Source organism: Bubalus kerabau, chromosome 4 (assembly GCF_029407905.1).
Source record: "Bubalus kerabau isolate K-KA32 ecotype Philippines breed swamp buffalo chromosome 4, PCC_UOA_SB_1v2, whole genome shotgun sequence".
NCBI classification, from domain to species: domain Eukaryota; kingdom Metazoa; phylum Chordata; class Mammalia; order Artiodactyla; family Bovidae; genus Bubalus; species Bubalus kerabau.
Genome location: NC_073627.1, coordinates 37,761,643 through 37,775,652, shown reverse-complemented (window position 1 = coordinate 37,775,652; position 14,010 = coordinate 37,761,643). Strand labels below are relative to the sequence as shown.

General features: G+C 51.2%; 3 protein-coding genes across 4 annotated transcripts; 1 reads left to right on the top strand and 2 right to left on the bottom strand.

The window, feature by feature from the left end:
- Window positions 1–1,849: 1,849 nt before the first annotated feature.
- On the bottom strand, window positions 1,850–3,203 carry GLTPD2 (glycolipid transfer protein domain containing 2). The gene is made up of 3 exons (XM_055579644.1): window positions 2,898–3,203; window positions 2,511–2,677; window positions 1,850–2,412 (listed from the first exon to the last, which is right to left on the bottom strand). The coding sequence occupies exons 1-3, from the start codon at window positions 3,201–3,203 to the stop codon at window positions 1,899–1,901; spliced, it is 987 nt and encodes a 328-aa protein (XP_055435619.1). The 3' UTR covers window positions 1,850–1,898.
- Window positions 3,204–3,720: 517 nt separating this feature from the next.
- Window positions 3,721–6,419, top strand: VMO1 (vitelline membrane outer layer 1 homolog). Of its 2 annotated transcripts, XM_055580073.1 has the most exons (3): window positions 5,307–5,584; window positions 5,664–5,779; window positions 6,054–6,419. In XM_055580073.1, the coding sequence occupies exons 1-3, from the start codon at window positions 5,399–5,401 to the stop codon at window positions 6,349–6,351; spliced, it is 600 nt and encodes a 199-aa protein (XP_055436048.1). In that variant the 5' UTR covers window positions 5,307–5,398; the 3' UTR covers window positions 6,352–6,419. The 2 variants fall into 2 exon arrangements, with proteins under 2 accessions (XP_055436049.1, XP_055436048.1); XM_055580074.1 differs by lacking the exon at window positions 5,664–5,779 and having other exon boundaries at window positions 3,721–5,584; window positions 6,054–6,215.
- A 1,181-nt stretch (window positions 6,420–7,600) lies between these two features.
- TM4SF5 (transmembrane 4 L six family member 5) lies at window positions 7,601–13,883 on the bottom strand. The gene is made up of 5 exons (XM_055580072.1): window positions 13,710–13,883; window positions 9,008–9,088; window positions 8,332–8,468; window positions 7,888–8,071; window positions 7,601–7,805 (listed from the first exon to the last, which is right to left on the bottom strand). Exons 1-5 carry the CDS (start codon window positions 13,881–13,883, stop codon window positions 7,791–7,793), a joined length of 591 nt encoding a protein of 196 aa, XP_055436047.1. The 3' UTR covers window positions 7,601–7,790.
- Between the last annotated feature and the right edge of the window lie 127 nt (window positions 13,884–14,010).

Below are 14,010 nucleotides of genomic sequence, written 5' to 3'. Positions count from 1 at the left end.
ATTCACTCATCAAAGAGCTGTTGAATGTCTGCTAGGTGCCAGACACCATTTAAGGCACTGAGAGTACATCTGGGAACAAAGTAGACAAATCCTAGCCCCATGGAACTTTCTATTGGGGGAGACAAAAAAAAAGTACAATATATAGTATGTTAGATAATGAATTATACCAAGAAGAAAAACAAAGCAAGGAAGGGAGATAGGAAGTGTGTGTGTATGTGTGTGTTGAAATTTTAGAAAGAATAATCAAGGCAGGTTTCACTCAGGAGACATGTAAATAAAGACCAAAAGGAAGGAGGGAGGTCATTTGTATATATTGGAGAAAAGCATTCTGGACAGAGAGAAGAGCAAGTACAATGGTCCTGAGGCAGGATTTTGCCTGACATGTTGTTGTTGTTTAGTCGCTAAGTTGTATTTGACTTTTGCAATCCCCAAGGACTACAGCAGGCCAGGCTCCTCTGTCCATGGGATTTCCCAGGCAAGAATACTGGAATGGGTTGCCATTTCCTTCTCCAGGGGATCTTCCCAGCCCAGGGATTGAACCTGAGAATCCTACATTGGTAGGCAGATTCTTCACCACTGAGCCACCAGGGAAGCCCCTGCCTAACACATTCAATGGATATTGAGGAGGTCACTTAGGCTAGTGGAATCATATCACAGAGGACTTTTGAGAAAATTTTCATCCTTCTCAACTGAAGATATGATCCAGAAAATCTTCTGCTTAACTTTTTAAAAGTTTTCATCTAAGTGCAATAGGAAGCCATTGGAAAATGTTGAGCAGGGAAGTGACATGATATGCTCTACATTTTAAAGATCACTGTGGCTGCTTTTTTGAAAATATGCCGTAGGGAAGTAAAGTATGGGAGAGAGAAACTGGAGGCTATCGAAACAATCCAAGTGATAGATAAAATGGACTTGATAGGTGGGTCGCAGTGGAGATAGTAAGAAATAGAATTTGACAGATTGGAGGTGGGTATGATGAAAGAGAAACCAGAGTCTGGATGACAAGGTTTTTTAGCTTAAGGACGTAGAAGAATGGAATTGTCATTTACTGAGGTAGTGAGGACTGTGGAGCATTTTAGGAGGAGAGGCTATCGGAAGCTCAGTTTTGGACTTATTAAGTTTGCTATGTTTAGTTGAAATCCACATGGAGATGTGGAATAAGGACGAGTATACGTAGTATTCTGGAATCCAGGGGAAAGTGGGTTGGAGTTATAATTTGGGAGTTATCACTGTATAACTTTGTTCACTGGAGTCAACAAACGAACATTATTGAGCTGGCGCCTGCTTGACGTGAGTTTTTAGCACAGGTTTTAGCCTTGGGTAGCTGACGGGAAAGGGTGTAATTTATTGAGACAGGAAACATAAGAAGGGGTGCGGTTCTGGGAGGAGGTGACTGGATCCGTGTAGGATGTGTTGCATTTGCGGTGTCATGTGGAGATGTCCGGGAAAGGGTTGGCTTTATGGGGGCTGCAGCTCAGGGGACAGGTCTGGACTGGAGACGTGGCATGTAGTGGACAAGTGAAGCTGTAGGAATGACTGAGACAGGTCAGGGGTAGCGAGTCTCTCGGCGGCGGGGAATAGGAATAGCACATCTTCATCTTCCCGCATCTATTTTTCCTATTTCCCTTAAGCGCCTGCCATCATCGCACAAAACGCCCTAAGTCGACGGCTATCAGGGAATAGCCCCACTGTTTTTATTACCCCCTGTTCCTCCCTCCTCCGGGAGATTGCAGCTAAAGAGGAAGAGGCTAAAACCCCACCCACGCCGGGTTGGTGACGTCACCACGGAGGCGGGGTATGTGGTGACCACGCGCCTGGCGCCCAGAGGCCAGCCGAGGGCTCAACCCCAGCTGCACCGACACCTCCCCGGTATGCTTCCTTCCTTCCTCCAGCAGGCATCAGGCCAGCTCGAGCAAGCCGCGCTCAGCCAATAAGCCCTGGGTACGGTTGTAGACGTCCTCCAGGGTGCCCGCGGCTCGGGCCAGCGCGGCCCTCGCCTCCGTCTCTCTGGTTCCGGGACACATCAGCTTGAGTAATCGGCCGCGACCCGGGAAAGCGAGGAATGCGAGGTGGGCAGCCTGACGGACGAGCCAGGAGTGATGCGGGGCCAAGGCCGTACCATAAGCGTCGCTGCACTGAACGCCGGCGTCCGGGCCTCCAAGCATCCCGGTCGCCACCCGGTGGAGGCAGAGCTGGGACCAGCGTAGCGCACGGTGTAGCAGGAGCATCGATACCGAGCCTGAAGCCCTCGAGGGCGGTGAGGCGATCTCGGGCCGCTCCCACGCCACCATCGTCCCCAGGGACGTGTAGTGCGCGGCCTGTGGGCCGTGCACCAGAGCTTCGAGGGCTGTCACTTTGGCGGAGGCCTCGCTTGTGGCGAAGGCGAAGATGGAGCCGAGGGGAGTTACGAACCTGTGTGTGTGTGATGGTGGGAAGGGTAGGAAGGTTTGCGAGAGGGCGATGGAGCCACCAAGAGGCGGGGACTGGATGGGAGGAGAGAGATCACTCACCTGACTAGATCCCTCCATCCTGCCAGGTACTGTGACAATTCCACGTCCCCTTCCGGCTTCAGACTGGCGCGGAACTGCCTCATCATACGGCCCAGCATCCCCTGGGGGCCCAGACACTGAGGCTCTTCCCATTCCGCGCCCTCCACGGGTCCCGACTGTTGCTGGACCTGCAGGTTAGATTTGAGGGCATCGAGATGGGAGCAGAACCCCTAGCTTGCTGGGCTCGCCAAGCAGCCCAGTTGGGCTCTGAAGAAATTATTCCTTAGATCTAGCTGGTGTTCCTCTGGCTAGACTCTCAGCTTCTGACGGGAGAGGGGCGAGTAGGAGGAGGGCCTGCCCTTCATCAGATCCTCAGACTGGTCCACTTCCCACTGCTCAGGACCCCGCCAGGAGCTCCCAGTTCCAGCCCTGCCGGTAGCGTACCTGCAAAGGCGGCGGCCCCTCCGCAATGCAGGACTGCGTCCCAGATCCGCAGCCTGAGAGGGGGAGGCGGGACAGCGCGGTGAGGGCCTGAGGTGAGGCCTTAGGTCCCCAGGGCCTGGATTCCCCGGTTCCTCCCAGAGCAGGTGAGAGAACAGAATACTCACGAAGGTTCCGAGCCCAGAGATAAACAAGCAGTAGCGCGAAGACAGCAAGAGGAATTGCGCTGTGCAACCACCGCCGCGGGATCTGCCCCGGCAGTGCGACCCCCATGGCTGCAGCAGGAACCACCGCCCCCTTGCCAGCCTCTAGCCGGGCTTTGTCCCTCCGCCTCCAGGAGAGGAGAGAAGCCGCAGTGCCTGAGGTGCAGAGAGTTAATTATTAACCTACCAAGGCCCCTTCCCCTGTGCCCTTTGCCCCAGAGGGCAGTATCCGAGGGGTGAGGGACTGGAATGAAGAGAATTTAGGGGATTCGGTAGCAGTGACATGTCCCTTACATTTCCCTTCCCTGAAGGCTGGGTGGTAGTAGGAGGCAGCCTGGGTACTGTGAAGAGAGGCTGAGGTCAGAAGCAGGTCCTCCAAGGAACAATGGTGGGCCTTAAGCTGACACTGGGCTTGAGTTCCTCCACTGTAAATTGAGGATAATAATAGGTTCTTTTGCAAGGCCTCATGTGAGGATTAAATGATATCATATGTGCGAACACTGTAAATGGAAAAGCTTACCACAATTGCTCCATAAATCTTACTTTTTAAGTTCAAGCATGGGGCACCTGGGACCCAGGGAACACCCACTTCTAAATTATCCTATCCTCATGCATGTGTGCTAAGTCACTTCAGTCCTGTCCGACTCTTTGTGACATGATGGACTGTAGCCCACCAGGCTCCTCTGTCCATGGGGATTCTCCAGGCAAGAATACTGGAGTGGGTTGCCAGGCCCTCCTCCAGGGGATCTTCCCAATCCCCAGATCGAACCTGCATTTCTTATGTCTTCGGCATTGGCAAGCAGGTTCTTTACCACTAGCACCACCTGGGAAGCACCATCCTATCCTCAGGGGACCTTGTCTTGAACTGGAAGCCTGATGTCTCAGTTATATACTTTAGGCTGTCTCCTTTTACATTTGTTTAATTCTTTAAACCTCCAAAATGATTCCTCAGTCAAACCAACCTTTATAAATACCTCCATATGCCAGGCCCTGTACTAGGCCCCAGGAATAGAAATGTGCCTTTACAGAGCTCAAGGTGCATTGAAGAATTTATCATCTGTCTCTCCAACTGGGATGTGAGCTCTGATGAAGACAGGGGCTTTTTCACATTTGCTACTCTATTTATAGCATTTAGAATATTACCTGAGACACAACACATTGTTTCTAAATAAGTATGTATTGAATAAAGCACAGGAGTGTGCGTGAGGGGCAGGCCAATGAGGATTGGTACTACTCCCCGCTAGTGGCTTAGACTGTAAAGCCTCTGCCTGGGATGCAGGAGACCTGGGATCGATCCCTGGGTCAGGAAGATCCCCTGGTGAAGGAAATGGCAACCCACTTGAGTACTTTTGCCTGGAAAATCCCATGGACAGAGGAGCCTGGTAGGCGACAGTCTATGGGGTCCCAAAGAGTCGGACACGACTGAGTGACTTCACTTTCTTTCATTTTTCACTACTCCCCACAACGAACCTGAGCGGTTTTTTGTTTTTGTTTTTGTTTTTTTTCTGGTTTGTTTTTTCCAATTAGGAGACCCCCTGGTGGTCATAGGGGGGAAAACATTGAGGGAAAGGATACAGGAAGAAATGGAATAAATAGCATCTCCTGTCCTCAGCCACCTATCCATAAACTTATTAGACTTCTTCCCTGTCTCTGTGTACAGTTTCTTTTGAGAGAGTGGAGTGTCCCAGATTCTCAAGAAGTCAGGACTCCAACCACTCACACGATGCTTCCTAGCTCCCATAGTTCATGGATTCTTTCTTACCCTATCTCTGATGCTTTCTCACATCCTGGAGGTTCATGGGGTCCCTGTCCCCTGGGATTCTGGAAGCATCAGTTTCATCCCTAGCCTTGGGTTCCCCATTTCCCAATGCTGGAACGTTCCACGGTTTGCTGCCTGTGACCTTAGGCAAATTGTTTGCCATTTTTGCAGCCCCAGTTCCCTCATCTGCAGAATAGGAAGGGTAATTTCCACCGCCTAAAATTGTTTTGTGGATTAAATAAAATATGCCTGCAAGACATGAACCATGATTCTTGGTTTAAAGTTTGTTAACGTTGTGTAAGTGGGTGGTTTTTCAAACTCGTGGGTTCTTGCTGCCCCTCCTCCCCTGGCGCTGGGCTGAGAGTCAAATCTGTAGGCTTCCCGACTGGACCGGATTAGTTTTGAATTTCACTTAATCCGGGTGGCCCTTCCGCAATCCGAGCCCTCTTAAAAGCAAAGGTTGCTTTTAAGCCTGCTAAGGCGCCTGGGCTCACGGAGGCTGCGGGATGGAGCTAGGAGCAGGAGCCAAGCTGCCGCTGCCGCTGCTGCTGCTGCAGGCCACTTGCTTGGGGTACGCAGGAGCAGGTGGCTACATGTCGGTCATCGAGGTGACCAACGGGGGCCCCTGGGGCGACTGGGCCTGGCCCGAGATGTGTCCTGACGGATTCTTCGCCAGCGGGTTCTCGCTCAAGGTAGGGACTCATGCCTCGGTCTCGGAGGGGACCCCAGAGCCGAGGGTGGCAGTCTTCTGACTCGTCGTCGGTCGCCCAGGTGGAGCCCCCGCAAGGCATTCCTGGCGACGACACGGCCCTGAACGGGATCCGGCTGCACTGCGCGCGCGGACAAGCGGATCTCAACGCACACGTGGTGGAGTCCCAGTCTGGAAGGTGGGGGGCAGGGGCCGAGGATCCCCTAGGGTCGGGGTAGGCCCCTTACCCTAGGTTACACACATCCCCTCCCCTCCCGACGGGCAGGTTCCTCCAGGAGGTTTAGAAATGGGAAGCGGGTGGGAGACCGCCCCCTCCCACCCCACACCACCCGCCCGCATCTCTGTGGAGGTCAGGTGACTGAGCACCTGGCGGGGAAGCCCCCGAGGCCTGGGTCGGGCTGGAGGTGGGTAGGGGGCACCGCGAAGCCAGTGCGTCTTCGCTTCTCCCGCAGGTGGGGATGGTGGAGTGAGCCGCTGTGGTGTCCCGTCGGCGGCTTCCTGGTGGCTTTCTCGCTTCGCGTGGAGGCACCCGTGACCTTTGGGGACAACACAGCTGCGAACAACGTGCGCTTCCTCTGCTCCGACGGCACGGAGCTGCAGGGGCCGGGCCTGACCTGGGGAGACTTCGGAAACTGGAGTGAGCTTTGTCCTAAAGGCGTATGCGGCTTGCAGACCAAGATTCAGCAGCCTCAAGGCCTCCTCGACGACACCGCCATCAACGACGCGCTCTTTTTCTGCTGCCGCAATTGATACCATCGCCGTCCTCCCCAACCCCTAGCCTCGTCCCACCTCCGCTATTAAAGCTTCTCTGTCTTGGCTTTGGTCTGGCTTGTTTTAGGGATGGGAAACTGCGTCGCCCCGTGTTCCTCTTAACCTGGCATTGGGCCAGGCCCAATTAGGGTTGGTCTCAGAAGTCTGGGCTTCCCTGCTGGCTCAGACAGTAAAGAATCCGCCTGCAATGCGGGAGACCTGGGTTCCATCCCTGGGTTGGGAAGATCCCCTGGAGGAGGGCATGGCAACCCACTCCAGTATTCTTACCTGGAGAATTCCCATGGACAGAGGAGCCTGGTGGGCTACAGTCCATAGGGTCGCAAAGAGCCAGACACGAGTGAGCGACTAAGCACACTCAGAAGTCTAGGGTAAGCTACTGAAAGTTACCGACCCATAGTTCAGGAAAAAAAAAAAAAAAAAGAAACAAATGCACTGAAACAGATTTTGCTTACAGGTTGAGGAAGTCCTTGCTTTTCTGACAGCCTCTGCAAACGTGTAATCCCCATTAAGAGCCCAGGTTGTTTCCTTTCTGAACCACCAGTGACCCCAGATTAAGAAACTTCTACCAAATTAGGTGACAATGCTATATTGTCTTAAGGCTTCATGTTCTAGAATTTAGGAGACTAACATGTCTTTTCCATGCGTGTCTGCTCAGTTACTCAGTGGAGTCCGACTCTATGACCCCATGGGCTGTAGCCCACCAGGCGCCTCTGTCCAGGGGATTTCCCAGGCAAGAATACTGGAGTGGGTTGCTATTTCCTCCTCCAGGAGATCTTCCCAATCCAGGGATAGACCCTCATCTCCTGCTTTGGCAGGTGGGTTCTTTACCACTGAGCCACCTGGGAAGCTTATCTTTTCCATATGTTTCCTTTTCTTCCCCCTACAAAACTCAAACAGTGGCTTTTCTGTACATTGAGTCCTATTAAGTGTCCTTGTCCTTGCTGCCCTCTCTGCCTGGACTCTCCCAACAGTCCAGATGATTAATCCATCCACCAGATTTCAGGTCCAATTTTTCTTTCTTGGACTTTGTCTTATGAAAAAGGTCATGCGTCAGTGAATATCTATCCCCATTACCTCCATGTTCTTAAAAAGTGCTTATCACCAACTGAAATAATCTATTGCTTCTTTTAAAAACTGTCCATCTTCTAACCCCTGGAATGTTAAATTCTTTAAGAGCACAGAACTTGCCTGTCTTGTTTATACAGTACTTTCAGTGCACCAACAGCTCAGTATTTATTAAGAAAATAGCAAGCAAGGTATAAGAGCCCCAAGCAACGGTGTACCTGGAGGCCTTCCGACACTCCTTGTATAAGGGCACAGTCTGAGACGCGGAAGAGAACTCTAAATACTCTAGTTTATTCCAGGGTCGGGGCGGGCCAGGTGGGTATCCAGGAGCGACGGATCAGGCAGATGGAGCCTCACTGAGAGGAGCCCTGCGGAAAAGATAAAGTGAGGACAGGACACAGCCAGGGAGCAAATAGGTTTCCTTGCCAGCTCCATCCCACACCGTCCCACCTGCTTCTTCCTGCAGTCGCCACAGAGGACACCAATGGATGCGTTCACCAGCTGCACCCCACAGAGCAAGATCTCCAGGCACGATGCGGCCACCAGCAGCGAGAAGAGCGTCACGTTCCAGAGGACCACATCGGGCGGCTCCACGCATAAGTTCCATTGCGTGCGGTTGAGCAGGTAAGAGCCTCTGCGGGTGGGGCAGGGTCACGCGAGAGCAGGAGGTCACGCGGAGCGCGCCTCCCCCCCGCACCCCTCCCCCCGCGCCCCCTACCTGGGGCTTCCCGCCCCGCGCAGGCGCCTAGGGGGATATGCACAGAGCTCGTTTGGCCCACGTGGAGGAAGCTGTCTCAAAGCCGAGTCCGGCCTAGGTTCCCCGGTCCGCGTGGGAAAGGCAGGTGGGCAGAGACAGAGAATGGGGCAGGGCCGCGAATATAGGCTAAGCCTTACGCGGTGTCTTGGAAATGGTAATCCCAGGAGCCGTTCATTAAGCACTGTGGTCCAATTCGGAGCCCGGTTCCCGAGACCGAGAGGCAGTAGATGGCGCCAAGCAACCCGATAGCTGAGCAGAAGACTGAGCGCAGCATCTACATGCACAGCGCAAGGAGAGGTGTGTTGGGCCGTCCCCTACCTACTCGTGGGCAAACCGTGCCTGGCCCCGTCCCCCCGCCACCCCATCTTTTCCAGTGTCGTTAAAAATACACTTCCCGTCAAATTCCGGGACTGGAGTTCCGCTTAATCCTAAGAGCCGGTGGCCATGGAGTTTCAAGGGGGCTGTAGTCCCCTCTGGTCAGGCCCACTGAAGCCTAATATTTGTCGGTGAGAGGGAGTGGTGAGATGGAGCCTAGGACTCTGCAGAGGTGCTATGAAGCTGGGAATTCAGTAGAGGGACCATGGCTTTAGATGTGGTTCTTCGAAAACCGGTTCAAAGACCGAAGCTGAATCCTGTCTTTATTATTATTATTTTAAAAATTTACTAGTTTTTTAAAGTTGTGTCCTATGGCATGTGGGATCTTATTTCCCCCCACCAGGGATCAAACCTGGGCGCCCTGTGTTAGGAGCACAGAGTCTTAACCAGTAGACCACCAAGAAAACCCTTTGAGCCCCGTCTTAATTTGGATCTTACCCTGCAGCGATTTCCACAGCAGCCTGCACCACAACAGCCTTTTCCCCCGGCCCGGACGGCAGAAATTCCCGGACAAAGTACCTATTGGAGGAGAGTCGATGTAATAGCAAGGCCAGCAGGTCCCCAACTTGCATCAATGCTTACCTCCTCCTGGAAGTTTCCTGTGATACCTTCAGCCCTTTGAACTATAAGGAGACCTTATCTCTACTTTTCCTGCAGCACTCTGGGGCTCTGCTTTAAGTTTATCTGTATTTATGTGCCAACTTATCTCTGTCCAGATTGTAGCCTCCAGGAGGGTAGGGCCCCAATATCCTTATATCCCCCATAAATCTCAGTATATAGTAGGTGCCCAAGTGAATGAGAATCAGGAAGCCTGGGTTTGATGCCAAACTTGTGCTCATTTCACACTCCATAAATTTCTTCATCTCTCTGGGTCTCAGTTTTGTCCTCTGAAAAATGGGTCTGCGTACTTCCCATGGCTGTTGTCAGGATTTAATGAAATAACAGGTTGACTTGATGTGAAGACTAACTCAGAATAAATGGTCAATAAGTATAAAGTCCCTCGGCAGCAGGAAGGAATAGTGGTGTTGGAATGTCTGGTGAACTGGGATTATGATAGAGGGTGGAGGAGTATGTAAGTGAAGACTCTAATGGGAAGGGTGGGAATCCTCAAGATACAACCCTGATCCTGTCTTTCTTTCTCCTGTGGTAGTCCTCAGAGAGCCCACCCCCTGCCAGGGTGTCAGCTGCTGCTTCTAACAATAGCTGTCTCCTGAATCAATACCTTCAAATTCAGATCTGACTGCCTGAAGGGTCTGTTCACATGTATGTCTTGGTTTTAACTCAAGTTCATCCAACCTCATACTGACTTCACAGTTTATTCCCCCCAAAATTCATCTCCCTTTGGGTTTCTTGTCTCCATCAGTGGAAATATCCTCCAGGTCACTCAGTCCTGAAAACTTGAATCCTCCATACCGAGCCAGACCTCAAGTCCTTCAGTGGCTCTTGAATCTGTCAGTCCTTTCTTCCACCCAGTTAGTCCCCAGTCACCTCCCACAAGAAGGATGTGCTCATTCTCCCTATTGGGTTTCCATGTCTCTTGCCCTGTGCCCATACTCAATCCTACATTGCTATTACCAGATTTTTTTTTTTTTTTTTTTAACTGCAATGGGTCTTAGTTTCAGCAAACGGATCTTTGATCTTTGCTGAGGCATGCAGAATCTTTAGTTTCAGCTTGATCCCAGCACGGATCAAACCCGGTTCCCCTGCATTGGGAGTGCAAAGTCTTAGCCACTGGACCACCAGGGAAGTCCTGCTACCACCAGATTGAACTTCATTTTCAATTGATGTTTTCCCTGATCCAATCCCTTAGGGTTTCCTCAAAGAGTCACCTGTCAAGACTGAACTCTATGAAGGTGTCTGAGGCGCCCTCCCTTTGGCTTCAGCCTTAGCTTTGTTGCACCCAACCAGGTTCTTTGCTTATCTCCCATCTCTATAATTCTGCAGCTGTATGGATCTTTGCCTCCCTGTCTTCCTTGTCTATCTCACACCAATAAGGCAACATTTGGGTCTTCTCCAAGGGAGAAGCTGAGAGCTTTAGTTCCATTACATCATTCACAGCAATCTTACAGAAACACCTGCAGAGTTGAGTAAACTTTCCTCTAGACGCTTTTCCCTCTTCCTTGTCTCATGGCAGGTCTGGGGCCAGAGCGGGCCCCGTTGCTTAGCCTGTCTGGTTATATCACTTACTCGGAGGCTCTTGGAGCCAGAGACACCTGGATTTATCTTTTGGATTTACCAACTTCAAATGACTTCCTTGTTTGTGATTTTTTAAAAGTTTGTGTATTGATTTATTTGGCTGTGCCAAGTCTTGGGCTTCCCATGTGGCAGTAGTGGTAAAGAACCTGCCTGTCAATGCAGGAGACTGTAAGAGACATGGGTTGAACCCCTGAGTCTGGAAGATCCCCTGGAGGAAGACCTGACAACCCATTCTAGTTTTCTTGCCTGGAGAACCCCATGGACAGAGGAGCCTGGTGGGCTACAGTCCATAGGGTCACGAAGAGTCGGACATGACTGAGTGATAGCATGCACGCCAGGTCTTAGTTGCAGCATGCAGGGTCTATTAGCAGCAGCATGTGAACTCTTTAGTTGTAGCATATGGGATCTAGTTCCCTGACTGGGAATTGAACCTGGGCCCCATGCACTGAGAGCACAGAGTGTTAGTCACTGGACCACCAGGGAAGTCCCTAATTTTTGCTTTTTTAGCCAAAGTGTTTATTTCCTTTTTTTCTCTGAGCTCCTCTGTCTCACTCTCTGCTCTTTCTTTGTCTCAATGAAAAGAGGTAATTGAAGAAGCAGGAGGAAGCACTGAGTTTATAGCTTGGGTCTATTTAATTTTCTCCATCTCCTTGCCCACTGGACTTGTCCATGCCATTGTTATCTCTCCTGGACAACTGTAGTAACCTCAGTTGATCTTCCTGCAGCCACTGCTGACCTCCTACTGTCCACTGTCCACCCAGCAGCCAGCCATATCCAACAGAATATGGAGCAATTAGAACTCTCATCCTTTACTGATGGGAATACAATTGTTATAAGTACTTCAGACAACTCTTTGGTGATATCTATTAGCACTGAATATTTGCATACCTTAAGACTCAGCAGTTTTACTCTGTAGGTATCTATCCAATAGACATGCAAACATACATTCACCTAAAGACATTTATAGGAATGTTTAGAGAACATTATTTGGAATAAATCCAAGTTTGGAACTATCCAAATATCCATCAACAGTAGAATGTTTAAATAAATTGTGGTAATATTTACACAATGGAATGCATAAGAAATAATAAACTACAGCATTGTATACTAATATGGATGAAACTCACAAACATGTAATTTTGATCTGAAGAAGTCAGAACAAAAGTGTCCACAGTGTAGGATTCCATTTATATAAAGTGCTAAACAGACAAATCTAACCTCTGGGGTAGAAGTCAGGATAGTGGGGCCCTTGGCAGTGTGGAGTAGGGCCTGGTAGAAGGCCTGTCTGGGATTCTTGTAATGACCCAGATCTTGATCTAAGTGCCCAGAACATAAGTATGTCCCCTCTATAAAAATTCACTGAACTGTATATTAAGGATCTGGGAAGTTGTCTGTATGACTTTTAAAAAGCTAAAAAGTCCTTCAGTAGTTTACTCTGCACTTATAATAAAATTCAAATTCCTCACTGCTTTTTCGGGGGTGTAGATGCTCTGGCCTCTGCCCACCGCTGATCTCACCTGCTTCCCAGAAGCAGGCTGGTGAGATTGTGGGGAGGTGGTGTTGGTTTGGGCTGGCAAAGGGGTGTGATATGACAGGGAGTGAGGGACTAGGGCTGGGAGGAGTGTGATGTCTTGAAGAGGGTTGAGATCAGAGGTATGGAGTGGAGTCCAACTGCCATAAATCCACGCGAGAGGGAGAGTAGGAGAAAAGGCCTTGGGGCAGGGGGTGAGAGGGGTGCTTTGTCGCTTAATCACGTCCGACTCTTTGTGACCCCGTGGGCTGTAGCCCGCCATGCTCCTCTGTCCATGGGAATTCTCCAGGCAAGAATACTGGAGAGGGTTGCCAGGCCCTTCTCCAGGGGATATTCCCAACCCAGGTCTCCCTCATTTCGGGCGGATTCTTTATCATCTGTGCCACCAGGGAAGCCTTGGTAAGAGGAGATTGTTGTATAAAGGAAAAGCTCAGTTTGTTCCCCATTTAGTGAACGGAGCTGTGGTCAGAGAAAGAAACAAAGATGAAGCATTCCCCTAGAGAATTTCATCAGTCAGCCCTCCTGAGAAGTGGGAAACAGTTCGGGGGATAAATCTTTTGTCTTCAGGCCATAAAGATGTTAAACTCATTTGACAGTCCCTTGGAACTTCCCTGGTGGTCCAGTGGTTAAGACTGTGCTTCCACTACAGGGAGCATGGGTTCAATCCCTGGTGGGGGAACTAAGATCCCAAATGCCATGCGGAGCACAAACAAAAAAGTTCCCCTACACAGGGAGGGATTGGCAAACAGGGGTTAAGAAGTCCGGGAAATCTGTGTCTCCCCTTCCCCCACTTTTCCTGACAGGTCCTGGTCTCCAGAAAGCAACAGGGACCCCTTCTCCACCACACTGACCTAGATTCTGAGTTTATTGTTAGTGCCCAGTGCGTGGTGGGCATCCAGAAATGTTGGACAGGGAAGTGGCGGAGGTAACACTGAGCTGATAGGTATAATGACTGATCTGCGACATCGCTACCTGGCTCCAGACACTATGCTATCACTGTAAACCACCACCCCCCCCAACACACACACACACTGAACCGATTATTATCTTAACCCGATAACCTCCCTGGGAACCAGCTGTTCCTTCTGTCTCAACCCTTGTCATGAGGTGTTCCCAGCATCTGCTCAGCAGTGGGGACAGGGAAGGGCTGGGAGGACCAACTCCCTACCCAGGAGGGAACAGTCAAGAGCAGTGAGGCTCCTTCCTTCTCATTCAGCTCAGACGTTCAGCTGAGGACCCTGGGGCCAAGCAGCAACCCTACGCAGTGCTTAGCATTTGGGGGCAGGCTGGATGGGCTCCCGGTCCCCACCAAGCCACCACCATCCTTTCCATTCACTCCCTCCTGCTCCTGGTCAGGACCCCAGAGAGTGGTGCTCCCTCCCATGGCCCATGCACCCTGGCCAGTCCTCTCACCATCAGGCCCCCGCCAACGAAACCAGCCATGAGCCAGACTTGCAGGCTGAGGTGGTCCTTGGTCCAGGTGGTCTGCCCGTTGGGCACCAGCAGGAGGGCGTTGGCCACGATGCAGACCAGGGAGAGGGGGATGAGAGACAGCCCCACGAAGTGGGCACACTTGCCGGTGCACATGGTGAGGCTCTCGGAAAGGACAGGCGGTGAGTGAAAGTGAACCCGAGGTTCCCGAGTCCAGAGGAAAAAACAAGCCAGGAGCAAAGGTCGGGGAGGAGGTGTGGCGAAGCTGGCAGCAGCTGATGAT

Bases quoted from the DNA above. Each gene is read 5' to 3' on its own strand.
- GLTPD2 (XM_055579644.1), bottom strand. From the start codon at position 3,203: ATGGGGGTCGCACTGCCGGGGCAGATCCCGCGGCGGTGGTTGCACAGC. The intron at 2,678-2,897 runs GCGGGGTCCTGA...TCTAACCTGCAG, and splicing joins GCTGGAACTGGGAGCTCCTG to GTCCAGCAACAGTCGGGACC. The intron at 2,413-2,510 runs GTGAGTGATCTC...ACACACACACAG, and splicing joins GGATGGAGGGATCTAGTCAG to GTTCGTAACTCCCCTCGGCT.
- VMO1 (XM_055580073.1), top strand. From the start codon at position 5,399: ATGGAGCTAGGAGCAGGAGCCAAGCTGCCGCTGCCGCTGCTGCTGCTG. The intron at 5,585-5,663 runs GTAGGGACTCAT...TCGGTCGCCCAG, and splicing joins CCAGCGGGTTCTCGCTCAAG to GTGGAGCCCCCGCAAGGCAT. The intron at 5,780-6,053 runs GTGGGGGGCAGG...CTTCTCCCGCAG, and splicing joins GTGGAGTCCCAGTCTGGAAG to GTGGGGATGGTGGAGTGAGC.
- TM4SF5 (XM_055580072.1), bottom strand. From the start codon at position 13,883: ATGTGCACCGGCAAGTGTGCCCACTTCGTGGGGCTGTCTCTCATCCCC. The intron at 9,089-13,709 runs GTGAGAGGACTG...CTCCTCCAATAG, and splicing joins TCGTTGGCGGGGGCCTGATG to GTACTTTGTCCGGGAATTTC. The intron at 8,469-9,007 runs GTAAGATCCAAA...CTGTGCATGTAG, and splicing joins GCTGTGGAAATCGCTGCAGG to ATGCTGCGCTCAGTCTTCTG.